Source organism: Tenrec ecaudatus, chromosome 14 (genome assembly GCF_050624435.1).
Source record: "Tenrec ecaudatus isolate mTenEca1 chromosome 14, mTenEca1.hap1, whole genome shotgun sequence".
Classification (NCBI taxonomy): Eukaryota; Metazoa; Chordata; class Mammalia; order Afrosoricida; family Tenrecidae; genus Tenrec; species Tenrec ecaudatus.
The window spans coordinates 36300719-36327999 of NC_134543.1; the positions used below are offsets into that span (position 1 = coordinate 36300719).

Below are 27281 nucleotides of genomic sequence, written 5' to 3' on the forward strand. Positions count from 1 at the left end.
CAGTTATCTATATTACAATTCATAACAGTAGCAAAATTACAGTGATGAAGTAGCAACAAAAATAAGTTTATGGTTAGGGGTCACCACCACATGAGGCACTGTATTAAAGGGTCGCGGCACTAGGAAGGTTGAGAACCACTGGATAGAGGTTCTACAGCTCGTGGAATCATCAAGTGGGAATGCACTTAACGTCCTCTCCAACTAGACCCCCCAAAAGTGATTTTTCCTCCTTCCTTTCTTTTTGAGAAGCCATAGCTCTAAAATTATGATAATATATGCAAGACTGCAGCCCATGCATTTAAAAATGTCAGTATGAATGAATGAAAAATGGCTTTATTCAGCCAGTATTTATTTATCAAAAGAAGAAGAAGAAGAAGAAGAAGAAGAAGAAGGTGGCAACATGCAAAGTCCTAAAAGAAATCTAGGTCTGAGCGTAGTTGGGCCATCTTTGGACCAGATTATCTTGGCTGACCTTGTTATACCCTTACCTCAAACTCTACTAAGTGTCAGCGCTTCCTTCGGAAACCCTTTCATTCCATATTACAACACTAACTAAAGTATCCCCAGGGTCCACTCTCAAAAACCCAACCATTTGTTCTTTATGGTTTCTGGGACCTAGAGGCTTCTCAAGCTTGGTATAAAATTCCCAGATATGATTATCAAGAAGAATCGCTTTTCAGGGAGACCCATATGGCCAATAAACATATGAGGAAATGCTCCCGATCATTAACCATCAGAGAAATACAAATCAAAACAACCATGAGATACCATCTAACATCTTTGAGGCTAGCCCAAATCAGAAAATCAGAGAGCAACAAATGTTCGTGGGGATGTGGTGAGATAGGAACTCTTCTACGTTGCTGGTGGTCTTGTAGATAGGAACAGTCGCTATGGAAAGTGATCTGGCGATACTTTAAAAAGATGGAAATTGAGCTACCTTATGACCCAGCTATCCCTTTATTGGTCATATACCCAGAAGAGGTAAGAAATAAACCACAACCAGTTGTATGCATTCCAACGTTTATTGTGGTACAATTTAGAATCACAAAGAATTGGAAACAATCTAAATTTTCATCGGTAGACAAGTGGATCAGTAAACTGGCACATACACACAATGGAGTGCTACGCGTCACTAAAAAGCACTGATGAGCACATGAAGCACGTCTTTTCATGGGAAGAGTTGGAGGAAATGATGCTAAGCAAAGTCAGTCAATCACGGAAAGGGAGGTACAGCAGGAGTCCCCTGAGGTAAGTGTAATCAGCATGGTAGGTATAGACGAGAAGCCACCTATATCATAACAATTGGGTTGAGATACAAGGAAGTGGGAGGAGGTTGGACCAAACCCAAGGAGGTACATGTTGGTCCAACACATTAATGGGAAAAGGACGGAGGGGGCAGGGAGAAAAAGGGATGTGTGTGAGAGTGAAATGATGACAGAGGGAGCAGGGCACTAATCTACCCAGGGGGAGAGTACTGGTCTTGTTTCCACAGAATGGGGAGTGGCAAGCAGACCCTACCATGATGCACTAAACCATGAGGACAGCGTGGCCACGTGGAAGAATAAATGAAAAGAGGGAGCTACAGGGCTGGCCCCAACCAGAGTCAAAGGATAGGCACAGGAGGCATGCCCGAGGAGAGAATAGTGGGACCAATGGTCCAGGGGAGACCTGGGAGGTAAGGGTAGCAGGGGAAGGGGGAGGTGCGCAGGCTGCACCATGGACAGGGGAACAACTGGGGTGTTGGAGTCAATAACAAGGAGGAGATAGGGATCTTAGGGGGGGCGTGTTGGAGCAAAAGCAAACTAGCTAAGAGGCGGAAATAAGGGGAAGTGATGGTGGGGCAGGAGGAAGGACCAAGGAAGCAAAGCAATGGATAGACGTATAAACATAAATACATCAATCCACAAAAATAGAGGTATTGGCTCATGTGCATATATCTATATGGGAATACATTGAAGCAGGGGATGGACTTTGAGCCTCTGCTCACACCCTCCCTCAATACAAGAACACGTTGTTCTAACCAATTGGCAGTCTGAGATGTTCACCCTCCAGACACAGTCACTGAAGAAAAAATGGGTGCATAAGCAAATGTGGTGAAGAAGGCAGATGGTGCGCAGCTATTAAACAATATAGCATCGGAGGTCTTAAAGGCTTGAAGTTACACAAGCTGCCATTCAGCAGTGAAGCAACAAGTCCACATGGAAGAAGCACACTGCAGATGCGATCATGAGGAGTCATAGGGACCGGGTAATAGGCATCAGCAGACACATAACAAGCAAAAACATATTGTTGAGAACAAGAGGTCTGGAGCAGAGATCCAAAGCTCATCTGTAGACAGTGGAACAATCTCCTCATGGAGGGGCCACAGGGAGGGGAAGAGTCACCAGGTGCAGTAAAGCATCGATGAAACACACTATATTCCTCTGGTTCCTTGAGGCTTCCTCTCCCCCAACTACCATGACCCCGCTACTTCTCAGCTCAGACTAGACCGGAACATGCACACAGGCATAGATAAGAGATGGGAGCTCACGACACCCAGAATCCAGGAACAGGAGTGGAAATAGTGAAACCAGAAGGGTAGGGGGGAGAGGGGAAGAGGAAGGGAGAAAGGGGGAACCAATCCCAATGATCGACACATAATCATACACCCCTCTACAGGGGGAAGAAAACAGAAAACACGGGGGAAGGGAAACAGCAGTCGGTGTGAGAGATGACAATAATAATAATGTACAATCTATCGGGGGTCATGAGGGTGGCGGGGAGGGAAGAGTGGGGGAGGAGCTGATACCAAGGGCTCAATAGAAAGGAAATGTCTAGAAAAGAATGAAGGCAACCTGTGTACAAGCATGCCTGATTCAATCGATGTATGGACTGTGATAAGAGTTGTACGAGCCCCCAAGAGAAAGATTTAAAGGGGAAAAAAGTTGCTTTCCAGAGACTCCCCCGAGGATCCCAACAGTTCTTGGAGTTCCGTTTCCTGGTCCCTTGGTCCCTATCATCTTTGGATTGGAGTCACATAAAAAGGGAGGCCTTTCAGATTCTTGTCCTCTTTGCCTTCTTGACACTGAGACTTTAAGAGGAACATGTCAGATCCGGGAAATTAGCCAGTCAATCCTAGATGGTCTGAGGGTGAGAAAAGAAAACGGGGGAAATACTTCCAAAACATTTAGCCTATCCCTCCCATGAACCAACTCAAAGACTGCTCCCCAGGGAACGCTCTGGCTCTCATTTAATTTGATCTTAATGCACTTCATGCTTCAAATGTCTCTCCCGTTGGCAAACTATCACTAGCAAAACAGAGCTCCTGACCACGAACTACTTCCTGGTGGTTGACTGTAACGTTCCCTTTCTCCTTTTGATCCGTCAGCCATGGTTGCATTGCGCCCTGGTCTCCCCACGGAAAATCGTCCACATGCCTCTCCCTCTTGAGACTGATGGCTTTTTCAGACACTGGGAAGCGGTGCCCATCTCCTCCCATCTCTGGTTGCCCCACCTCACATAATACTTAGACTTTCTTTAGCTAAACGCCACACAATCTCTGTGCTTGGCATCTTTTTCTATAAATTAGGTCTTTCATGACATTTGAAGAGTCGGTGGAGGTAATACGTGCTCATTGTGGGCACACGAATGTGCGCTTGTGAACAGGAGCATGGAAAGTCGTGTACGTTTATACATGTCCATGGTCTTGGAACTGGAAATTAAAAGGTTACCAGGACACTTAGATATTTTCATCCAAAAGTCACTCCTCAGAGGTAGCAATGCCTGAATTTAGGATTTCCCATGAGGTTCCAGTGACTTCTGCCTGCAGCGCCAACAGCACTCAGGGACTCTGTGGCCTTTGGGGTTTCTCTTCTCTCTTGAAGGCTGCAGTTGCCTGAGGTAGGTAAGAGATTCCTCATTTCAAGACATTTTAAAATAGAGGGGGGAAATCAAAGGTTAACCATGTTGGTCAGGGTTGTTAATATTAACCCCACAGTCACATGGTGACACCTTCGGTTTTCAAAGCGCCAATTAGCCAGCCTACACCATTCCCTTGCGAGGCGGAGTGTAAAGCTCCTCCACCCACGGCAATGCGCACAGGATCGTACCCAAGTCAGTTGCCATTGAGTTGGGGAGTGGGCTGTGGAAGAGCCTGGGCTGAAGTGTGGGGAGCGCTCTGCTAACCTGACCGGCCTACCCCACACTTTGTGGTTAATGGATTACAAATTTAGGTCATGCGGGACAATAAATCACAACTATAATAATAAAGCTGAAAGTACACACAGTTTAAGCAGAAACACCAGTGTTTTTTATCGGAAATGAAAGAAGCCATTGATCATAGCAACTGTCTGAGATTAGCAGGGAGCCACATTTTCAAACATCCTGCAGTAAATCTAGAGCAGATCCAGCTGGAAAGCAAGAGTGGAAATAAAACTCGAAAATTCATGCCACTCTTTGAAGTCTGTTTCTTTCACAACCACGAGTCCCTGATTCGCCCCAACCGTCCTGAGCTGTGCTTGCTTGTTGAATTTATTTTAAAAGACACACAAGCCACGCACTTGCATATAATCTTTCAAATGGACGCCAGCTTTTTGCAGGGATGGCTTGCTAGAGAGTATAAGTCCCCAAATGCTTTCTCTTGCGCATGAAATCAGCCATCGATTCCCCTGACTCCAGCTCAACAGAAAGGCTTCTAGTACTAATACTGGAAATAACTCTCAGTTCTAGTAAGCACTGCCTTCCTCCTCCTTCTCCTCCTCCTCCTCCTCCTCCACCTCCTTCTCCTTGTGTTTGCTCCTTCACCCATACACTTTTAATTTTCAGTTGTCATGCGCTGTGATCTATCAAAAACTATGATTGCAGATAAAAGGAGACGAACATGTCAGATGCTAGGCATGCCAGGGTGGCAAACTTAGAATGTCTTCCTCTCCATGACGTCAGATGGGTCTCCGGAAGTGGGCCATGTCACCACGCTAAAGTAATGACAATCAATGGTCTAGGCCGAGCAGAGCTTCAACCTTAAATAGGATTTACTATCAATGTCCGTAATTCCCCCTCTCCCCCGTAAACTATGCCCCAGGGGATTGGAACTCAGCCTGCTATTTTGCTCAAATTCCAGGTGATTTCAGAAGAGGCTATCAGACCCTAGGGCAGCTGGATTCCTAGATCCTTTCTCTACTGTTCAAAGCCCAAGCACAATCACAATAAAGAAAAAAGGGATGCTCCTTATGATGGGGTCAAACAGTCCTTGGTATGCTTAATGACCAAAGAAAGAATTGGCATGGGCATCTAAAACAATACATCCTTGGCCACTGGACTCTCACGAGAACCTAGCCAGGGATCGGTCAGTAATGTCTACAAGAAGCTAGTGTGTACCCTAGTACGTGCCAACAAAACAAAACCATCTGAAGAGGAAAATGCTTTGACTCACAGTGTCTGACCTAGAACGCTGCAGAGTGAACCAAATAAAACCTGATGTCTGGCCCTATAATAGTTTTAGCATTTGCGTAAATTCTGAAAATTCTAGTTTCCCAACAGAAAGAAATCATGTTGGCCAAACCAAGGTTTCCAAACTGACAGTATATTACACATACAAGGAGTTGTTTTAGTTAAACACTCGGTCCTCGCTCCTTCTCAAAGCACAAAACTCCAGGACAAGAGTGATGTGAGAAAGACCATGGACTTTAAGAGTCGCTTCTTTTTCTTTAGTCTTTGCCTCTCCCACCTACGAGCAGGCCAAGGCAATCGTGTACTTCAGTGAAGACAACCCTGCCGGGGGGCCCAAGAGGTGAATGTGGATCTGCTTAATCCAAGCAACACGCCGCCGTCTTGCATTTAATTAGAACAACAACAACAAAACACCTCAGCAACCCCAAACCAAAGCACCGTGGACTCCACAAACTCTGGGAGGGCAGCAGCTGGTCAGCCTGGATGAAAGGAGCGTGAGAGCGTACCTCCCCATCTCCGGCCTTCTCCTCCCCCAGAGACGTCCCCCGCAGCCAGTCAGCCAGGGCCGGCTTTAGAGCCCTGTGAAGATGACCTTGCTCCAGCCAAGATAGGGGCTCTTTTGATCTCAGCAGGGGGATGCTCTGGGCCTGCAGCTGGCAGATATTAATAGTACAGGATCCGTTGGGGTGGAAGAGATCTCAGCTGGGCCCGGTCACTTGCATCCCCTCCTCTGTGTCGGGGCAGAAGAGACTTCATTGCCCTGAATCGGCTCCTGCTGAGCATTCCTCTAAGGGTAACTCTGACCGTTTCAGTGCAGCCCGCTTGGGCCTGCTTGTTCTCACCCCACAACTGTCTTCAAGGGAGCACTGTTTAAGCTGAAACCAATTAGAGCACAAGGGAGGCCCCTGGGCTCACCGCATCAGAGTGTGTCTCTCTCTCCCACTGGGGTGCACATACTTCTGGCTGTGCACATGTTTGTGAGGGAGCAAAGCAGCCAGAGTAAAAGACAGACGAGAGCAGCAGGGTCAAAAGAGGGAGAGAGAGAGAGAGTGCTCACTGAAGGGGGGCTTGCTGTAGGCATGCCAAATAGCAGTGTGATTTCTGAGATCGTTTTTATTTGATTTATGGAGAAACCAGGTCCCAGGTCATTGTTCCAAATCTGTACATCAGAAGTAACACCCCATCCATGAATCCATGCTCCTGAGCTGCAGTCCTACTGTCTGCTTTTCGAATGGTAGGGCTGGAAAAGACTTGCAACATGGAAATGAAACCCATGACCATGGAGTACATTCCACTTCCCTGTGGTGTAGTGGTTGCACAGTAGGCTGCTAACCACAAGGTTGGCAGTTCAGAACCACTAGTTGCTTCTTAGGAGAAAGGCAAGGCTTTCCATTCACGGAAAGAGTTACAGTCTTAGGACCCCACAGAGGCAGTTCTAGCCTGTCCTGTAGGGTTTCTGTGAGGTGGGGAGTTTGTGGTTTTCAGTGATCCTATAGGTTGGAGTAAAACTGCCCCAGAGAGTTGCCTAGGCTTGAATCTTGATGGAAGGCCAGTGCCACGTCTTTCTTCCCTTCAGAACTTGGGACATATGAACTACCGACCTTCTGGCTAGCCACAGAGAGCTTTAACCACAGTGCCACTCTTTGAAGAGAACGTAGCAGGCTTTAATTCATCTGTCCTGCCATTTCACGGAAGGAGCTGTGACCCACAGGGACAAACAGACCTAACGAAGATGTCAGAGAATAATACAACGACAAAGCTCTTACAACAAGTGCTTGAAACAATAAAGTAATTTAAAAATCTGAACCTTAGTGATCTTAACAATCATTGAAATATATGAGAGTAAATAAAATAAATTGCCATAAACATTTTTGGGGAAATAATGTTATGGAAACATTAATTTTTTAAAAATATCCGAGTATGAAACTATTGTTTCTCAACATAGACTCCATCTAAAGCTATACAGTTTTGAAAGGAGTAGTTCCATCTCTCTGACGCTTCCCTCCACCACTTGTTTGTCAGCGTGCCCTGTTGTGGTGGCTTGTGTGTTGGTGTGATGCTGGAGGCTCTGTCATCGGTACTACAAATGCCAGCAGAGTCACCCAAAGGGAACAGGTTTCGGCGGAACTTCCAGACTAGGAACAGACCAGGAAGAAGGAATTGGCCATCCACGTCAGAGGAACTAGCCACTGAAGACTTATTCGCAGCATCAGAACACTGTCGTACGCAGAAGGCCTCATGAATAGTAGCTGGCCATTGTCAGAGAGCTGTGCAGAAGGTGACCTCTCAGGTCAGAAGCTACTCAAAATATGACTGAGGCAAGCTGCCTTGTCAAAGCGAAGTCAACCACGATGATGTGAATGAGCGCAAAGCCTGTGGACGTAAAGGCTCCAGGACCTTCGTTTGCTGATGAGGCGCAACTCAAACGGAGAGGAAGCAGCTGCAAAACTCTACGACTATTCTGAACTTGGACTGTACAGAAGTCCAAGTCTAGAGAAATTGGAAGATGTCAACAATGAAACGGGACACAGACAGACGGCTACCCCAGAGATTAGCGAGTTACAATGGGCTGGCACTGCCATTGTGAATCGGAAAACCCTATGATTTACTACGATGGGATGACACTCAAAAGGAATGGTGCCGCTCTTTTCATCCAATCAATACAACCACAATTCAAAGTTATGCACCAGCCACTAAAGTTAGTGATGAAGAAATTGAAGAATTCTACCAACTTCTCCAGGCTGAAGTTGATCAAGCATGCAATCAAGATGCATTGCTAATTACCAGCGAGAAGTTGGAGACAAAGAAGGAATAGAACTTGGGAAATTTGAACTTGATGACAGACGTAAAGCTGGAGATCATGTGATAGCGCTGTGCAAGATCAATGACCCACTTGCTCATAGCAAATATCTTTTCAACAACACAAAAGCAAATGTACCCCTGGACTTCTCCAGATGGAAAATACAGATGTCACATTGACTGTATCTGCGGTAAGGGATGATGGAGAAGCTTAATATCAGGAGCTAAAACCAGGCCAGGGGCAGACTGTGGAACAGACTAATGACTGTTCATATGTACGTTCAGGTTGAAGCTGAAGAAAAGGAACACAGTACACACACACACACACACGCACGCACACATACACACACATACACACACACACACACACGCACACATACACACACACACACACACGCACGCACACATACACACACATACACACACACACACACACGCACACATACACACACACACGCACACATACACACACACACACACGCACACATACACACACACACGCACACACACACACACACACACACACGCACGCACACATACACACACACACACGCACGCACACATACACACACACACAGAAATACAACCTTGAGTCTATCTCACATGAATTTTGAGACCATCTCACTGACAGGTTTGACACATTGAACACTAATGACAGAAGACCTGATACGCTGTGAGAGACCATCAAGAACATAAATCATGAAGAAAACAACAGGTCGTTAAAAAGACAAGAAAGAACGATCAAAGTGGATGACATGCGATTCTGAAACTGCTCTTAATCACAGAGCAGCTAAGGTAAATGGAAGAAGTGATGAAGTCAATGAGCTGAACAGAAAATTTCAAAGGACAAAGTCAAGTATTATGATGGAATGTGCAAAAACCTAGGGTTAGAAAACCCAAAAGGAAGAACGCATTTAGTATATCTTAAACTGAAAGAACTGAAGAAAAAAGAATTCACGCCTCGAGTTTCAATATTGAAAGATTCTAGGGGCAAAATATTGATTGGCACAGGAAGCATGAAAAGAAGATAGAAATAATATTACACAGAGGCACTGTACCAAAACAAACTCACCGACATCCCACTGTTTCGTGAGCAAGGACCCACGGTGCTGAAGGAAGATCAAGCTGCGCTGAAAGCATTAGACAAACTCAAGCCCCTAGAAATTGATGGGATGCCAACTGGTATGTTTCAACAAACTGATGAAGCACTGAAAAAACTCACTCTTCAATGCCAAGAAATTTGGAAGACAACTACTAGGCCAACAATCAGAAGAGACTCATATTTGTACCCATTTTAAAAAAAATGGTGACCCAACAGAATGCTCAAAATTTAGAACATTATCGATATCATGTGCAACTGGAATTTTACTGAAGATCACCCAGCAATGATTGCAGTAGTACATTGACAGGGAGCTGCCAGAGGTTGAGGCCGAATTCAGAAGAGGATGTGGAACAAGGGATATTATTGCTGATGTCAGACAGATCATAAGTGAAAGCAGAGAACATCAGGTTTTATTTATGATGTGCAGAGCCCTGGTGACATAATGGCTATGCATGAGACTGCTAAGCACCATGTCAATAGTTTGAGGCCCCCATCCAGCTCCATGGGAGAAAGGGCAGCCCTTCTTCTCCCACAAAGAGAGTCCCCGTAACTTCCAGGGGCAGGTCTACCCTGTGCTTAGGCATTTGATTGGGTGGATCATAACGAACTATGGACAGTCTTGAGAAGATTGGGCATTCTAGAACACTAATTGTGCTCATGAGGAAGCTGTGCATGGATCTAGAGGCAGTTGTGTGAACAGAACCTGGGAATGCTGCATGGTTAAAATCAGGAAAGGTGTGAGTTGCATCCTCTCCCAATCTGTAGACTGAGCAAATAGAGAATCTGGATTATATGACGAAGAATGTGGTATCAGGATTAGATTATTAACAACCTTTGAGATGACACACCTTGCTTGCTCAAAGTGAGGAGGGCTTGAAAATCAAAGATTGCAGCCTTTAGTCGGGGCTACAACTTGATGTAAAGAAGATCCAAATCCTCAAACTGGACCAATGGGTAACATCAAAATAAATGGAGAAAAGACTGAAGTTGTCAAGGATTTCATCTTGCTTGGATCCACCATCAATGCTTGTGGAAGCAGCAGTCAAGGGGTCAATTGGCACACTGCATTGGGTAAATCTGCACAAGATCTCTTTAAGGTGTTGAAAAGCAAGGGGATTACTTAGAGGACGAAGTTGCACCCGACCCACCCCACTATGGTATTTTCAATTGCTTCACACACATGTGAAAGTTAGACATTGAATAAGTAATACCAAAGCAGAATCGATGCATTTGAATTATGGGGATGCCCAAGAATATTGAATGTACCAAGGACTTCCAAAAGAGTAAACAAATTTGTCTTGGGAGAAGTATAGCCAGAATGCTTCTTGGAGGCAAGGATGACGAGACTTCACCTCACTTACTTTGGACATGTTCTCAGGAGAGACCAGTCCTTAGAGAAGTACACCATGCTTGCTAAGGGGCAGCGAAGAAGGAAGGCCCTCCAGGAGACGGTGTGACAAGTGACTGCAATAATGTGCTCCACATAAGAACAACTGGGAGGACAGTGAAGGACCAGGTGGTGTTCGTTTCTATTGTACATAGGGTCAATATGAGTTGGCACCAACGCAAGGGCACCGAAATACATTAATAACAACCCTCTGTGAAGCATTCCGCACGCTCTGGTTTGTACCAGCAGTTTGAGCTTCCTTGAGAACTCAGGTTATTTTCTTTTGAAATATTCTTTGAACTTGGAGAACCAAAGTAAGTCTGAAAGGGCAAGATTGGGGGAGGGTACATGGGGCGAGATTTCTTAATGAAATTCTCATCGGGCAGCCCTTGTTGCCCTTGAAGAACGAGTAAGTGTTTTGTCATGATGGAGTAGGGGTTGGGAGGGAAGCTGAATGAATACATATATGCCCATTCCTTGGCTCAACTTCTTTTTTAAAAAAAATTAAATACTTTTATTGGGGCTCCTACATCTCATCACAATCCATATATTCATCCATTGTGTCAAGCTCATTTGCACGTATGCTACCATCATCATTTTCAAATCATTTTCTTTCTACTAGAACCCTTGATATCAGTTCCTCATTTTTTCCCCAACTACCCTCCCTCCTGAACTCTTCATAAGTTATAGATTATTATTTTCATATTTTACATTGTCCTCTGTTGCCTTTCACCCACTTTTCCATTGCTCATGCCCCTGGAAGGGGATTATATGTTGATCCTTCTGATCGATTTCCCCTTTCTCCCCCACCTTCCCCGAATCCTCCTGGTATCTCTATTCTCATTGTTGGCCCCGAGGGGTTTATCTATCCTGGATTCCCTGCGTTGCAGGCTCTTATCTGTAGCTGTGTACATGTTCTGTTCTAATCCAATTTGTAAGGTAGAATTGAGATCAGGATAGCGGGGGTGGGGGGTGGGGGGAGGAAGCATTAAAGAATTAGAGGAAAGTTGTGTGTTTCATCGGTCCTATCCTGCACACTGATTGATTAGTCTCTTCCTCGTGACCCTTCTGTATGGGGATGCATGGGAATGTCCAATTGTCTAAAGATGGGCTTTGGGTTTCCACTCCATGTGCACTCCCCCCCATTCATATTGAATATGATTTTGTTCTGGGTCTTAGATACCTAATACCTGATCCCATCAACACCTCATGATCACAAGGACTGGTGTGCCTTTTCCATGTGGCCCTTGTTACATGGAAACAGATGGCTAGATGGCTGCTTGTTTATCTTCAAGACTTTAAAATCCCAGCTATCTTCTGATAGCTGGGCACCACCAGCTTTCTTCACCACATTTGCTTATACACCCGCTTTGTCTTCAGTGATTGTGTTGGGGCATCACAAAATCCTTGGCCCAATTTCTATGGCCATTTTTCTATCAGTGCGATTTTCAATGTTCTTAAAATATTCTTCATAATAAGCCCCTGTGATTGTGCTGTGTCCTCCAAGAAAATATATACAGATCACCACATTGGAATTCCCAAAATCAGTCAGGATAACTTTCTGAGCTAACCTCTTGGCCTTGAATTTGAACACAGCAAATCCTCTCAGACATCACTGGTTTGATTAGACTTTACTATCTGCTAAATTGAAGAAACAGTCCCAGGAATATTTCAGAAAACCCTCTTCAAGAGTTTCAATCATGCTTCAAGGACTGATGAAGTTAACAATGCTTTCTTGTTTGAATCCTGTTTCCTGAAGAAACCCCAGTGGGACTAAAACAGCCATAATTCTGAGAGAATTTGTCTGCCATCATCCACTGATCGCATGGACACATTTAAACAGGCTTTGGTTGGAATAAACATGTATATATACAAACAGGAACCCTAGTAGCAACAATTTTGGACTTATATGGAGCCCTAGTGGTGTAGTGGTTACACTTTAGGCTGCGATCCGCACGGTCGGCAGTTCAAAACCTACCAGCAACTCTGTGGGAGAAAGACTGGGCTTTCTACTCCCATAAACAATTATAGCTTCAGAAAATCTAAAGAGGGTTGCATTGACTCAATGGCAGGGAGTGATATTTGTCCTAAGTCTAAATGTCCTAAGAAATGTGTAAATTTCAATTATTCATGACAACTTTTAAGAAAATATATTTCTATAACCCCTCTACAAACAAAGGATCTAGAAAATTGAATTGTTTCATTTTTCCTTGGATTTCATCATTAGGAACAGTGTCTGAGGATGAGTTAATAACTCTCCATTGCTTATGAACATGACTCTATCCTTTTCTTTGTCTGTTTGAGACTTTTTGTCACTAAAGACTCCAAGTCCATTTCAGGTTTACTTGTCCTCTTTGATTTATTTATCTTTTTCAGCTACCTGGTTATTTTTCTGTAGTGGTCACAGTGGGCGTCCAAAGCAATTTTCTTTGTATTTGTTTTGCTCTTGTCTTTGGTTAAGATAAACCAGAAAGACGGGACATAAACAAGTACAATTACATATCAAATAAGGAAACAAAATATTCTCTTCTGGTATTTTCCTCAAAGCTGAACTAATACATTATATGCCTGTATGTGTGTGAAAATCTGACAAGCTGAGGAAAACAAGAAAAGTGACTTGTAGAACTGGTCTTCCTATAGCTGAGCCGGTGGAGAGGGCACAGGGAAGAAGAGAATGGGCCACCAATGGGGAGTAACACAGAGAAGGAGATTTCACAGAAAATCTGCCCCTTAAGTAGCACTTGAAGGATTTGGGGGGGGGGGGGAGAGAAGAGTAAGAGAGAGCAACGCAAAGGGGAACTGCTGTGCTACATGGGCTGACCTGCCTTTGCAGAGTCTGGGAGGGAGGGAGGAGGAGTGGCGGGGACAGATCAGCGCCACGCTTGGCCTAGGAGCGTTCTTCACACAAGGCTTCAGAGGACAGGAAGGGCTGCATAGAAGACGGAGGGTTATGAAGCACTGGCTTTATCTAGTGAGGTTTTCGTAAGCTGACCACCAGAAAGAACAACCACAAAATTCCCCAGATTTTGAGCATTTGTTGATTTCCATGGTATAAATATTTCCATAAGCATTTCAAGCTAGCAAACCCCAATGATTGGTTTACTGATTTTAGCCATTCTCAGAAAAAAAAAAACAACTCTAAAATTCTAGAGCAGGAGAGTGACACAGCAGAAGGAAACCAGCTTAGGGGAATTCGCTTTGGAAGTGAGAGACTGAAAACAGGACAGGCTGTCAATGGGAAATTTGAGGTTTATTACTCTAAACCAATTATGCCTTTAATAAGTCAACTGGTAACAACGCAAATGACCCAAAACAGAGAGGCAGAAGAAAGATACAGTGGGAAAGATGAATCAGGAAAATTTAATCATGAAAGAAATGGGTGGAGGGAGGAATCCATGTGATTCAGGGTTTCAGTTTGGATCACTCAAGGAATCCGGATGGCTCAGTGGTTGAAATGTTCGGTTGCTAACCCAAAGGTTGGTGGTTCGCATCCACCAACCACGCCATGGGGAAAAAATGTGGTTTCCACAGAGATTTACAGTCCTGGAAATCCTTGTGGGGCAAGTCTACCCAGACCTGTTGGGTCACTCTGAGTTGGGTTTTGAGTGAGAGATAAAATCCATTGGTGGGTATGGGAGAAAGATACAGAGCATCTTAAAAGTTTTTGGAAAGAAATCATTTTCACTTGAAAGACGCCATCAAGAAGCAGGGGTGTTGCCACAGATAAGAGCTGTCAGCACAGGGAATCTAGGACAGATAAACCCCTCAGGACCAATAACGAGAGTGGTGATACCAGGAGAGTAAAGGGAAGGTGGGGGGAGAACGGGGAACCGATCACAATAATCATCATATAACCCCCCTCCCAGAGGGTCAGACAGCAGAAAAGTGGGTGAAGGGAGACAGCAGTCAATGTAAGATATGAAAAAAATTATGGGTTATCAAGGGTTCATGAGGGAAGGAGGAAGGAGAAGGGGGGAAATGAGGAGCTGATACAAAGGGCTCAAGTAGAAAGCAAATGTTTTGAGAATGATGATGGCAACCTATGTCCAAATGCGCTTGGCACAATGGATGCATGTATGGATTGTGATAGTAGCTGTAAGAGCCCCTAACAAAATGATTAAAAGAAGAGAAGGGGTAAATTTGTTGCTGGATTTCTGAAGCTATAAGCCGAGACAGATCCCAAGACTACATAGCCCAGTGGTTCTCGACCTTCTTAACGCCACGACTCTTTAATAGAGTTCCTCATGTGGTGGTGACCCCAGAACCATAACGTTACTTTTGTTGCTACTTCATCACTGTAATTTTGCTACTGTTATGAATCAGGCAACCCCTGTGAAAGGGTCATTCGATTCCCAAAGGGGCCGTGACCCACAGGTTGAGAACCGCTGACCTAGGCAATCAGGAGCCATGCTAGCTAGGCCTGCAAGTCTCATCAATTCCATCACAAACAACTGTCAGGAAAGTGTCAATGCGCAGAGAGGCTTGAGCAGTTCCACACATGTACCTCAGCCCACCAGGTTTGTGCCGTGAAATACAAGAGACGACAGCTAGAAGGACTCGGAGAAATGTCAAGAGAGAACTTTCAGTAAGGCGAGAAACCACCCACTGGCTGTAATTCCCCTAGCTACGTCAGGCCTATTGCCATCAAAACTCAGAGCCTGAGCCTGCCTGACCTTTTGTAGCGTGGGGGTGATAGGGTGAGGGGTGGAGCCGATTGTTGAGATTTGCCAACGTGAACACGTTCCCGAATCTTTCTGGCGAGCTGACCACGAAGGTGCTATTTGCCACTCAGGACAGCTAGTGCATGCCTTTTAGCCAGTCCAAAGGTCCCAACCAACACAAGGTTCAATGGCCAACCTTGGAGCACCAGTTTCAAACCCAAAGTCAGGTAGCAGGTTGCCAGGATCTGAACTAGCCCACAGAGACATAGGAGCCTCTAGACAGAGCTGATGAACATCTCCGAGGGGCACTCACTCCAGGGAGTACGCTAGAGAGGCAGGACGAGAGAGGCGCCAAGTCCGCACAAGGAATCAGATGGATACCAGGGCAGGTGGACACACTGCAGCTCCCCGGCTCCAGCTGAGCTTGCTGGCCACAGCCTATGAGCCAAGTCCCCCAGTTCTCGGCAGGAGGCAGAAAGGCAGTGGGCCGTGTGTCGCCGTCAAATTCCAGCCTCTCTAGGACAGACCTCTTACCTTCAGACAGGGACACATCATCAGCTGGAGACACCAGGTCGGCCTGCGAAGGGAGGGCTCCGCTCAGATGGGTTGTAATTTGATTCGTCAAGATAACCTGTGGACAGACAGGGAGGAGAGAGAGAGAAGACTAAATTAATTATGAGCGCTCTCAAGAGGCAGACTGTGGTCTCAGACAAGGCTGAGAAGGACACAGGTAGGAAAACCCTGGCTCTGACTTTCAGCAATTTTATCTTCAGCCCACAATGTCTGGCCAGGCCTGTCGGTCATTCAAGACACAGAAAACAAAACAAAACAAAAGACACAGAAAACCGTAGCGGTAGACTGATTTTTCCTCCACACCTGAGCGGGAAATGCTAATCGATGCTTTTTAAAGGCTGAGTAAATTGTGTCTGCGAGGTGTTGCCGTCTCAGCTTAGTGAGAAAAAGGCATGTAGGCTAGGAAACTGTACCAACGTTCAGGTTCCTGTGAACCATAAGAATAATAACAACAACAAGCTAACTAGAGAATTAAGATGCGTACATACACACCTTATCAGATGTTGACTTTTCAAATGTGTCTACAGACTCATTCTGAACATAGGCAATGACTTGTGAGTCCAGCTTTGGGGTGCTACCTGCAAACTCAGTGGTTCAAACCCAGCAGCAGCTCTTCCAGAGAAAGATGATGTTGGCTATTTCCAGAAAGAGTTACAGCCTTGGAAACTCTGTGGAGCAGCTCGACTCTGTTCCATAGGATCCCTGTGAGTGGCAACCGACTCCATCCATGAGTGAGGGCGGGTGGCTCCGACCAACCCTAGTTAACTCAGTAGTCTGAGTTTTCTTTCCAGTTTTGTAAAATGGGACCTAGATGCCTCTCCCACAGTGTAATGTGCTTCTTTTAAATTAGTTGAACTCTAACAAATGAATTTGCAAGCCTCACTTTATTTAAAACAAAATATTGACATCTTCCTACCTGTCCAAAATAAAGATCATAGTACTTAAGTTCCTGACAAGGACCCAAAAATTACATAATTCCCACGACCCACTACCACTCAATAGTTTCACATTTGGTAGCCAAGAAATCATTCTTCTGCTTAAAAGATCCTTAGTCACGACTAATCCTTATTGTTTTAGGCGCTGAAAGGAAGAATAAAATACAGATTCTCTCCTGGAAAATTGCAATGTGATTGACAGGATTACAAGGCTCGAGTCTTCTCATCCGAGAGAAACCATTAGCCTCCCGGTCTCAAAGGCCAGTGCACAATTCACTGGAATTCCCTGACCACAGTCTTGGTCGATGGTGTGTTACCACCTTCATTTGAACAGCAATGGAAATTGTTTCCAGCCCTTACTGGCCAGTCTGTTAGCCACCCCTCTGTCACGGTCTCTTGGATGGACCAGTGAGGCACATTCTAAATCCTTGCCACTGGCAGCTTAACCGAGAGCAGAGAGATGGGATAGCAAGGTCAGGGCTACTGACAAAGACTATTTTTCCCCAAGATCTTCTGGGTCAAGGGAGCCCTGGTGGCATAGACTCAATGGCAGTGAGTGTTTGGTTTTGTGCATCTAAAGGGCTTGTACGTCTCCAGCTACTCATCAGAGATGCTCAGATATTGTGTTCCACTGGGTGTTTGCTAATCTTATCTCCTCACACTCTTTTTGTATCACAGTTTTCATCTGAACTGCTAAGAATTACATATGATAAGATTTTAATTAAGATGACTGAAAATGGCCAAATAGTCTGCTCTCTTAAGAAACAAAGATTCATATTCAGGAGTACGTACTTATGTACTTATACTCTAAGGCTTGAGTCTTGCCATCATGGAGAGGTACCATAAGCCTAAGGCGTATAATGAGGAACTGCATTCACTTGTCTCTTTATGATAGAGGGTCGGTAGAAGCACTGGACTTCAATGCTCAAAATTTGGGCTCAAATTCTAACTCTGTGTATTTGGAAAAGTCACGTAAGCCTCTGAACTTCTTTTGTTCTTCGGTAAAATCATATTTACCTCACAGAACTGCTATGAGAATTAAATGTGATAATACATATCAGGTACTTACTGTACTGTCTGGGCCAGAGTAAATATTCAGTTCACTGTAGGTGTTGTTGTCATCGGCTCTGTCAAAACGAGACTCTGTGAGTTTATAAATCTCTACAGGCTACACACACTGAGCAGTTGCAAGAATATTCCCCTATTTTGCACAATTTTATGCAACAGGATATCATTTCATGCCTGATCATTTCTACTGCTGCTTCTTAGTCTTATTTAATTAATTAAATTGTATTCAATTGTAAGGAGCTCTTCTGCGGGAAAAAGATGAGGCTTCTACACCAGTAAGGAGTAGACTCTTAGAAACCCACAGGGAAGATTTACACCTTTCTATAGGGTAGCTATCAGTTGGCATTCACTGACTCATAGCAGCGAGCTTGGTTTACATGTGTCTAGTCTGATCCACATGACGATATTAGAATGATCTTTGCTGGGGCTTCCTTGAGTGGCCACTTGGAGCACACGGTGAGTACTGGAATACAGTGGACAGAAGAGAAAGTGGAGCAGCCCTGGAGAAATTGGCCAGAGACCTGCCAAGACTGAAGGCACTGCCTTTGATGGAAGAAATTCCTTTTACTTTACACTTGGGAGATGACATGGAAGAGGCAGTTTATGATCAGTCAGGGCGAGGATAAGATAGAATGGGGATCGGTCCTATTTGGTTAGCAGAAAGGATATGCTTGGCCAACAAAACAATACTAGATTATTTACGAGTCTTATTTTTCCAAGAAACAAAGAATTTGGCAAATGCCACTGTTCCACTTTCTCAATGCCTGGGGGACAGGGGAGAGGCAAATTTTTGTGATTTTCACTTTCCACGGCATGAACTTGAGTCACCTGCCTGAGCTCACAGAAAAGAAGGAGGCCCATGCTCTCTCCTTCCTCTGGCAACACCGGGCAGAGGACAGAGGGAGAGAACTTCCACGAAAGTCTCAGGCACGTGAGCCAATTTCAGCCAAATTCTGCCCATCTTTTTGCTGGTTCTCGGTGCGGCCCTGGATGCATATGGTTTGTCATTTCCAAAGCGCAGGAGCTCTCCGTGGACGTGCTGATTGCGGCAGAGTTAAAGGGGAGGGCTGGGCTTCAGGGATCACGAGGCAACCTCAAGCATCGCAGAGGGCATTTCTACCCATAAAAACACCCACTTCCTCCTGTCGCCCACGCCCTGCCCGAAAGCTGCCACAATCCAACACAGAGCCCCCGAGGAGTTTCAAAGTCACTTTAATCGGGCCTGTAGGGCGAGCACGGTGGTTGTCCTGGTACTTCAGCTGCCGCAGTGAAGTTGGACCAACCGACCGGCCAGAGGAAGAGAATCATTTGTGGGACTAAGTGGGAATGTTGGTGATCACCACACTCAAAATGTTCCTGGCACTAAATCTCTCAAAACGGCCCTGCTCTGCCTGCCATGGAGTCTTGACGGCACAGCTAATTTGATATCTAGGTTTCTTCCTGTCTTTCAAATTATATGTCTTCTTAAGGCACAGTTTATAAACTGTTACTTTTGGCATCTAAGTCTATCCGTCTATGTCTGTCTGTCTATCTATCTATCTATCTATCTATCTATCTATCTATCTATCTATCTATCTATCTATCTATCTATCTCAGAGACATCCAAATAGGACAACAGAGGCATTGGATACATCAGAAATTCCGACTTGTAACCCTGCCTCTGTAAAGGGTTGCTGAATGCCTTGCTTTGGGGGAGACAGAGGCCAGAGTTTCCTGTGAGAAATGGTTAAGGTTCATTGATTCCTTTCATCACCAAAGCTTGAGAGAAAGGCCCCGGAGTGGTTTTTGCTATTCTCTCCCCTGACTTGGTCTCTTGCTTCCGAACCATGACCGCGAGTGCCCCACCCATCTGCTATGCGAGGAGCGGTGTGAGAGGCAACCAGGAGAGAGGAGGGCAGGAGGGGGGCAGGGGGGCAAGGGGAAAGCATGAGAAAAGTCGGAGGGGTGTTCTGGGAAGAGGATGAATTCCCCCTAAAGCATGTCTCTAAGGCCACACTCCTAGGCCCACGCCTCCCCCACAGTCAGCTCCCCAGTCTCCCTTCTTGGTCACTTCCAGCTTTGAAAAGAGATATCCAATATTTGTTGTGAAGAAAAGTCAGACCAACCACTGTGGAGACTGAGTGTCACAGGAACAAGTCTGGTTTAGCTTTGCCCAGCTCTGGAAAATTATGAAGTATTCCATCATGAAAAAAAAATCATTTTGTTTTTTGTGAGGGCGTCAGCCAGAGAATATCCAGTGTCAGTTGTGGAACACAGAAGTGATAAGGTATTGGTACTCCAGCCTGCTGTTTCCATCTTAAAGGGTGCCACTGAAGTTGTGTTCTGGGAGAGCCTAAAGTGGGGTGTGGGGGGAAGGGGAGTTCCCTTTCCAAATATCTGTGGTAAAAGGACCAAAAGTCAATTTGACCCGAAGAAAATGCTGGTGTGAAAGTCAAGTGCCTGAGTTTTATTTCGAGCCTTGTTAATAACCTGCCGGGCAATTCGGGCAACTGTCCCTAACCCCTCTGTACCTGAAAAGGGATGCGGGACCCAAAGAGAAGGCGAGCACCACCCGTTATGCCTGTGAAGGTGTCAGGCTGCTCCGCAAACGGTTTACATGTTTCCCTTGCTTGTGGTGTTGGTGTACTAAACATCCCACCATGATCCTTGTTTCCCGCCTCCTGCGACCTGAAGAAATTCATCCTGCACAGATTCAGGAGACAGAGGCTGAGGAAGAAAGGGCAGGTGGGGGAGGAGGGTGGGAACGAGGCTGGTCACTTTTGTGGATGATCCAATTATTTTCCATCTTGGAAAACTTGGGCCTCTTATCCCTTACTCTGTGCAAAGAAATCTGGGCAGATCTCCCCCTGGGAAAATTCTGAAAGCCTGGCTCGTTGGGATCTCCCTGAAGTTGTTGGTGGAGTATATAATAAGGCCATTCTGACAGCCCCAAGAGGATGTAGGCTGAGAACGAGGCTGTGCAGCTGGAGGAAAGGAGGCAGTGGGCTTTGCTCACACACACTCACTCCATCAGACGGGCTGGCAGTCTCGCCTCCGCCCCCGGCCCGCCATCGCCTGTTCCACAAGCTCGGGGAAAGCACTGTGGGGCCGGATAAGGCTGCCATTGGGCGCCCCGTCTCCTTGGCCTACTTCTCGTGGGTGCACACGCAGGGGGGTGCGGTGGAAACCCGGGGCCATCGACGCAAGTGTGGAAAGCTCTGGTCCCACCGCCAGCAGACCGGTCCCCGGCGCTGGCGGGCTGAGGTTAACACGTGTTGGTTCTGAGCCTCCGCTGGGCGGACAGTCGCACGGGGCCCCCAACAACCGGCCAGGGTGCTGTTTCCGCTGCAGCGGCCTGGCCTCGCAGCATCCTGTCGCTAATGGCGGGGCCCCGGCAGGAAACAACAAGGCCACGGCCAGCTGCGGGCCTGCGCGCCCCCGCCAGCCCGTGCAGTTCTGTTCTTAGCCAGCCCGGGGCTGGACCAGAACAAGGCTAACTGCGAGAGGCCTCTGAGGGTCACGGGGATGCGAGAGAAACCAGAGGGGCTCTCGTGTGAAGTTCACTTGGTGGTCTTTGCTCCCCACCTCACCAACTGCCCACTGAAGCCACAGAAAGGCAAGGGGGGCGGATTTCCAACAGCCCCCTGAGTTTCTGCTGACCTTTGACGGTGTTTCTGTTACTTGTGGGGAGCTTTCTATTCACGTGTACTTCTGGGCTCTGGGGATTCCCCCACTTCTGATTTGCGCGGAGGATTAGAAAGATACGGCTTTGTGATCAGTCCATCGCAGATGGCTGGTATTAACTGATTTCCCCACCTCAGACTTATTTGAGACCAAGAAAAACGTTCTGTTGAGTCACTTGCTCCGCAGCCCTCTGGGGGGGGGGGGTGTTTCTGCGAATAGAAGTTCTTTGGGGGAGGTCCATCCTCCAGCCACAGCCACACACCGCAGGTGGCAGGGAACCTCTGGTCTCCCCCTGTCTTTGAGACATTTCCTCCAGGAGAAGGAGCCAACGCCAGGTGTGACTCCTTCGAATCTCTATCACGCCCAGGATCGCCCAGAATAAAGCAGCGTTCTAATCAGGAGCCCTGGTGGCATCGTGGTTAATTAAGCTGGGTTGCTAACCTCAAGGTCAGCATTTCTAAACTACCAGTCATTCCTCAGGAGAGAGATGGAACAAGAGTAACTATAGGGTTCTACTCTGCCCTATAGGGTTGCTATGCATCAAAATGGGCTCGATGGTAGTGCATTGGGTTTTTGGAATCACCAAGCAGTCTCCAACTTCAGTGAGTGGGTGGGACAAACAATTCTAGAGAGGATCCCGGGCACACTAAGGGAGCAAGAGTCACTCCCCATCGGCTCAGCAAGAAGTCACTTCAAGGCCTGCCCAGGAACACAGCATTATCAGCTCTGCTCTTCAACACAAACCATGTAGCCAATGTCCTCCAAAAAGGAGTGCCCTGGAAGGTGTTGCTAAGATTATTTTTTAATTGGCCGAAGCCATGCTGTCTGGCTTAAATAAATGACATCAGCCCAGACAAACTATATTAGCCTACCTTTACAGAGTCAACATTGGTGAGACCCAAGAAGAATAGGCCCAGAACAAATACATTAAAATAGCTAAATATTTACATGGCGAGTAGGGACAGGCGTCCTTTCATGGCAATGCCCTTGGAATAGAAATCTTCCACTGTGATCACTAGCATGCCAACTCCCAATCTCGAGATGCAGGGCCATAAAATGAAGGTCCTGGCCCAGGGCTGACAATGCTGGAGGGAGACGCCATGACGTCAACAAGATGACAAAACAGGATCTTCATCTGCGATGCTGCTTCTGAGGCATGCTGATGGCCCTGTGAAGCACTGAGCCAAGTGAAAATGTGCCCTGTCAGGGTTCCGCAGAAAAGAGTGACCAGAGAGGACAGGGCGGCATGTGTACTGCTGCCTACTAGCAGCAACCTGGCCCGGTCTTCGTCCCCGTGGGCACTTCCAGTGACTTTGCTTTCCAATGGGCTATCTTGCTCACTTCCCACCTGATGTTATTGACAACACTAATGATGCCGTTCTGAGAATGATGATGGCGACCAATGTATAAATGTGCTTGACACCATGGATGGATGGACTGTGATAAGGGCTGGACGAGCCCCCAATAAAGTTATTAAAAAGAATAATGACAGTGCCACTTTAGACGGTGGGGTGTGCTTTTCGGCATCTATTCACAGCATAGGCTTAGGGGACACCTCCGTGCTGGGTAGGGGAGGCAGGGAAGTAACTGACGTGGCTATGATGTAAGCGGGGTGGGTTCTGGAGCCAGACTGCCAGAGTTTCAATCACAGCTCTGCCACTGACTGGTAGGCAAGCCTAGGTCAATTTATTTACTCTCCCAGTGTCTCGGTTTCCTTAACTGTACCATGAGACAATATAATAGGGTCTCTATGAGTCAGCATTGACTTGGTGGCAGTGAGTTTGGTTTGGGTTTTGGTTGTGAGGACAGGAGCCCGGGTTGTGTAATGGGTTCAGTGTTGGGCTGCTAACTTCCAGGTCAGCAGTTCAAACCCACCAGTCTCCTAGGAAGAAAGAGGAGGCAGTCGCTCCCATAAAGGTTTATGGTTTCAGAAACCCTAAGGGCCAGTTTTACTCTGTTCTGTAGGGTTAGTGTGAGTTGGCAGGGACTCAGTGACAGAGGGTTTGGGTTTAGTGAGTATTAGGACAATAAATGAGTTGGTAGATAAGGCACTTAAGCCAGTACCTAGTACTTAGTAGGTGCCTAACAATCTTAGCTTTACATTGACTATTGTATCCACTTCTTCTGATAGAATGTGACATTCTGGTTTTAACATTTATATTTCTCAAGGCGCCACAGATAAGAAAGGTGCCTGACTGAGGCAGCTGGCAGCTGGCCATGGGGCAGGAGGTGTTTCAGCTCCTGGGGTTGCTCTATCAAGTCTAGTCATCTCAACCTTGGGGAGGGGTACAAACTAGATTGTTTGGGGTGCTCAAATTGGGGAAGGGGTTGGCCCAGGCCCTCGTTACCTTCCCAACACCCCTGTAGGCACATAACGCAATGTCAGTGCTTGTGGTCATTGACTTTCCAAAGACCCCCCTCTGCTCTACTCTACTTCTATAGCTTCCATTGTTCAGGTACCTGCTCAAATCTCTCCTCCTCCAAGAACCCTTCCCTAACTATTCTAGTCCCAACCGACACCCCGCAGCTCGAGCATGCTTGCTATGCTTAGCATCAAGTACAAATTCCTCCCCACCCCCAAGTAGTTCACGTGTGTTATTGTGTAATGCTGGGGGCACAGTGGATTAAGCATCTGGCTGCTAATGGCAAGGCCAGTGGTTCCAATCCACCGGCTGTTACTCAGGAGATAGATGAGGCTGTCTGCTCTTATGAAAATCTGTGGTCTGGCAAAGCTTCAGGAGCAGGTCTGTTCTCCTAGAGGATTGCTCCAAGTGGATGCAGGATGATGGCAGTGCTTGTTTTGAAACTGTCTTTTCATCTACAGTCTAGTTGTCATGAAATGTGTAAGTTTGTGCGTCCCGGTCTCCTCTGTAAAGGAGGCAAAGAATAAAAGAAGACACCCTGATTGACTGAGCACTTCCTAGACTTTAGCACGTCTCAGCCTCACAACTCAGTGAAGTAAACATGCTGACCCTAGTTTTGAAAATGCAGAAACTGAGGTTCAGAGACATTAAGCAATTTCCTGAGACCAAATAACTAGCACGTGGGAGAGCTAGATTTTAAAGCCAGGGCTGTCTGGCTCGCTGGTGCACAGTGTTTCTACCACAGGAAAAGGCTCTCGGGAGGAAAATCCCATGACCTCTCAGCTATTTGTTGATCAATTTCTTCAGAGCACAGCTGATCCCTGATTGACCACGTCCAAGACCACGTGTAAAGGAAAACCATACCAAGTGTTTACGAATGAAAGAAATTTCCAGCAGCACAAAGGAACCAGTTGACTGTTAGGATTTGGTTGGGTGGAGGTGGAAACACCGTGTCTTCAGGCTGGGAGGAACCATGCTCCAGCAGGTATGGTAAGGGACAGACTCCAGGACTCTATTTTTGTCTTGGCCACTGACTAGTCTACTAGCATTTTCACTTCTGCTAAAATGTGACATCAAGACTTTCAGCCAAAAGGTTGCCACATCAGAGTAAACTAAGAACAGGCAGTTAACTGGTTACGTGTGGCAGAGCCACAAACAACACGGGGCTCTGATGGGAGTGCACGGCTGGGACAAATTCCATGTGGGTATTTGTCTTTCCAGCGTCATTCTTTCAACCAGCAGTAGGTCTGCAGCATCCTTATGCATGACCCATCATAGTACCCATGTTTCTAAACACCCTAGAAGACTCGCTTTAGTTGACTCAGAAGCCACGGGAGCCACTCAAGACGTCAGCTCTGGCTTTCCTACTGGAGATGGTGTCTGCATTTATTTTTCAGACTGTTTGCTCTGTGCAATGTCAAAGGTAAAGAAAAAAGCAGCTCATTGCTTCTAAATATGCTTGGGAATTGATTCCCAAAGGGTAGCAGTACCCCTATCTCCTGATGGCGGCCCTGGCCTGGTGCTGATGAACACACTGGGAGAGAAGTGGGTTACTGGTTGTTGGAGTCATCCAGTTAAGTGGCCAGGCCTAAAAGGACTGGTGGCTGAGGTGGATTTGTGGTTGCTCATTTGACCCTTTAAGGTTCAGCAGGATCACTTTGGGGGAAAAGGTGGCACAGGACCTGTGGTAGTTACACCCCACCCCCACCCCCATCGCACCCACCAGTTCGACACGTCTAAAATCCCACTGAATGGAGGTGCTGGAGCTAGAAGCAAGTCTTGTGGCAGACTCTCCGCTTCTAACCAAGGCCTAGAGAAGGTTCACTTCTGGGGATTGGAGACCTAGCTGCTTTGGAATGGGAGGACAAGGAAGGTCTTTCTGGTGGGTATTTACAACACGGTGTTCTTTCTCATGGGCTCCTCCTGCCTTCCCCAGGACCACACCGAAATGACTGACTTTGCCTGTCATTCCGGTGAATCCAGTCAAATAAATAAGTCAATTCTCTTTAAGTTTGTGGTCTTAACTCCTTGTTGGTTTATTGCAAAATTAAAGGGCACACAGAGTGGAACCATCAATCAGTAACCAGCAGAGGAATAAGCTCTTTGTGGAATGTACCGAGAAGCAGGAAAGATGAGGAAGAAAAAAAATGAAAGGAAACCTCATGAAATGGCCATTTGTTAGGAGAACAGAGGGGAGGGGGAAAATCCACATTTCACATGCAACATCATTTAGGAAAAGTCTTATTAAAGGTTTCCTGTCTCGCCAGGAGAGCAAGCACAGGAACGCAAACAAAATCCCTCAAGATGATCTGTCATTTATTAGTGCTGGTTTCTTGTGGGTTGTGCCGTATTCCACAGACACAACCAGACTGTGGCCAAGGGGCTGGAATGGTGACTCGGCAGGTTTGGGGATAGGAGAAGGAGATGACAAATCACAGTTGTTTATCACAAAACAAACAAACACACAAACAAAACAGGTTCCCTCAGCTCTCGACCCCAAACTTGCCTAGCCTTATTACCGCTTTCATTTTTAAATTAAAGCACCCAGTCTTATTACTGACTTGGAAATCTTTATAAATGCTTTGTGATGGAGGCTAAAGTGGAGAAGCAGTCCGCAGTCTGGGGAAAGAGAAGGCACACTGAGAGTGTCCACTGGGTGTACCATGCTAAGTATCTTATTTACAGAGCCCACTTGGATGTTCACTGTAACTCTCTGAGGTAGGTGACATTAGTCTTGCATTTTTAGGATAATCAAGTAACTGTAGTAGGCAAAATAATTTGTCTGACTCCGAAATCCGTTCTTTCAACCAAGAGTATGAGGGGGTACCGCCCCCCCCAAATGGAAACAAGCTCCGCTGGGTGGAGCGTTTGTAGTACGAAGTTTTCGTGCTGGCAAGCATCTATCAACTAGCTCTGAGTTAGTGCACCCAGTAGCGTCACCTGGGAAGGTTCTCCTGGTCACAGTGAATTTTTTTGTTAAAGCAGTTTCACTTGAACCTCGTTTTTTCGGATGGCCGATTTAAGAGAACAGCATGTGACTGTGAAAGTTTCCCACTTGGGTAAAATGCCATAGAAACTGTTGTGATGTTGAACACAGCTTACAAGGACAGCACTATGGGAAAAACCTCAAGTGTACGAGTGGTTTTCTCATTCAAAAAAGGTGAAATGTCGGTTGATGACAAACCCCTTTCTGGACATCTGTCAACTTCTCAAACAAATAAAAATGTCAACAAAAATCCATGCACTTGTGCGCAAAAACCAACGATGAACCATTAAAGAGATGGGGACGTTATCTGGACTACG

The 27281-nt window shown here is 46.3% G+C and overlaps 1 protein-coding gene across 2 annotated transcripts in view; it reads right to left on the reverse strand.

Moving 5' to 3' along the window:
- Nucleotides 1-27281, reverse strand: part of RAD51B (RAD51 paralog B) — a 747597-nt gene that overhangs the window by 225564 nt on the left and 494752 nt on the right. For both annotated transcript variants that reach the window (XM_075530652.1, XM_075530653.1), the window contains exon 8: nucleotides 15911-16007. In XM_075530652.1, the coding sequence (XP_075386767.1) occupies nucleotides 15911-16007 (97 nt within the window). The remainder of the gene's footprint in view (nucleotides 1-15910; nucleotides 16008-27281) is intronic.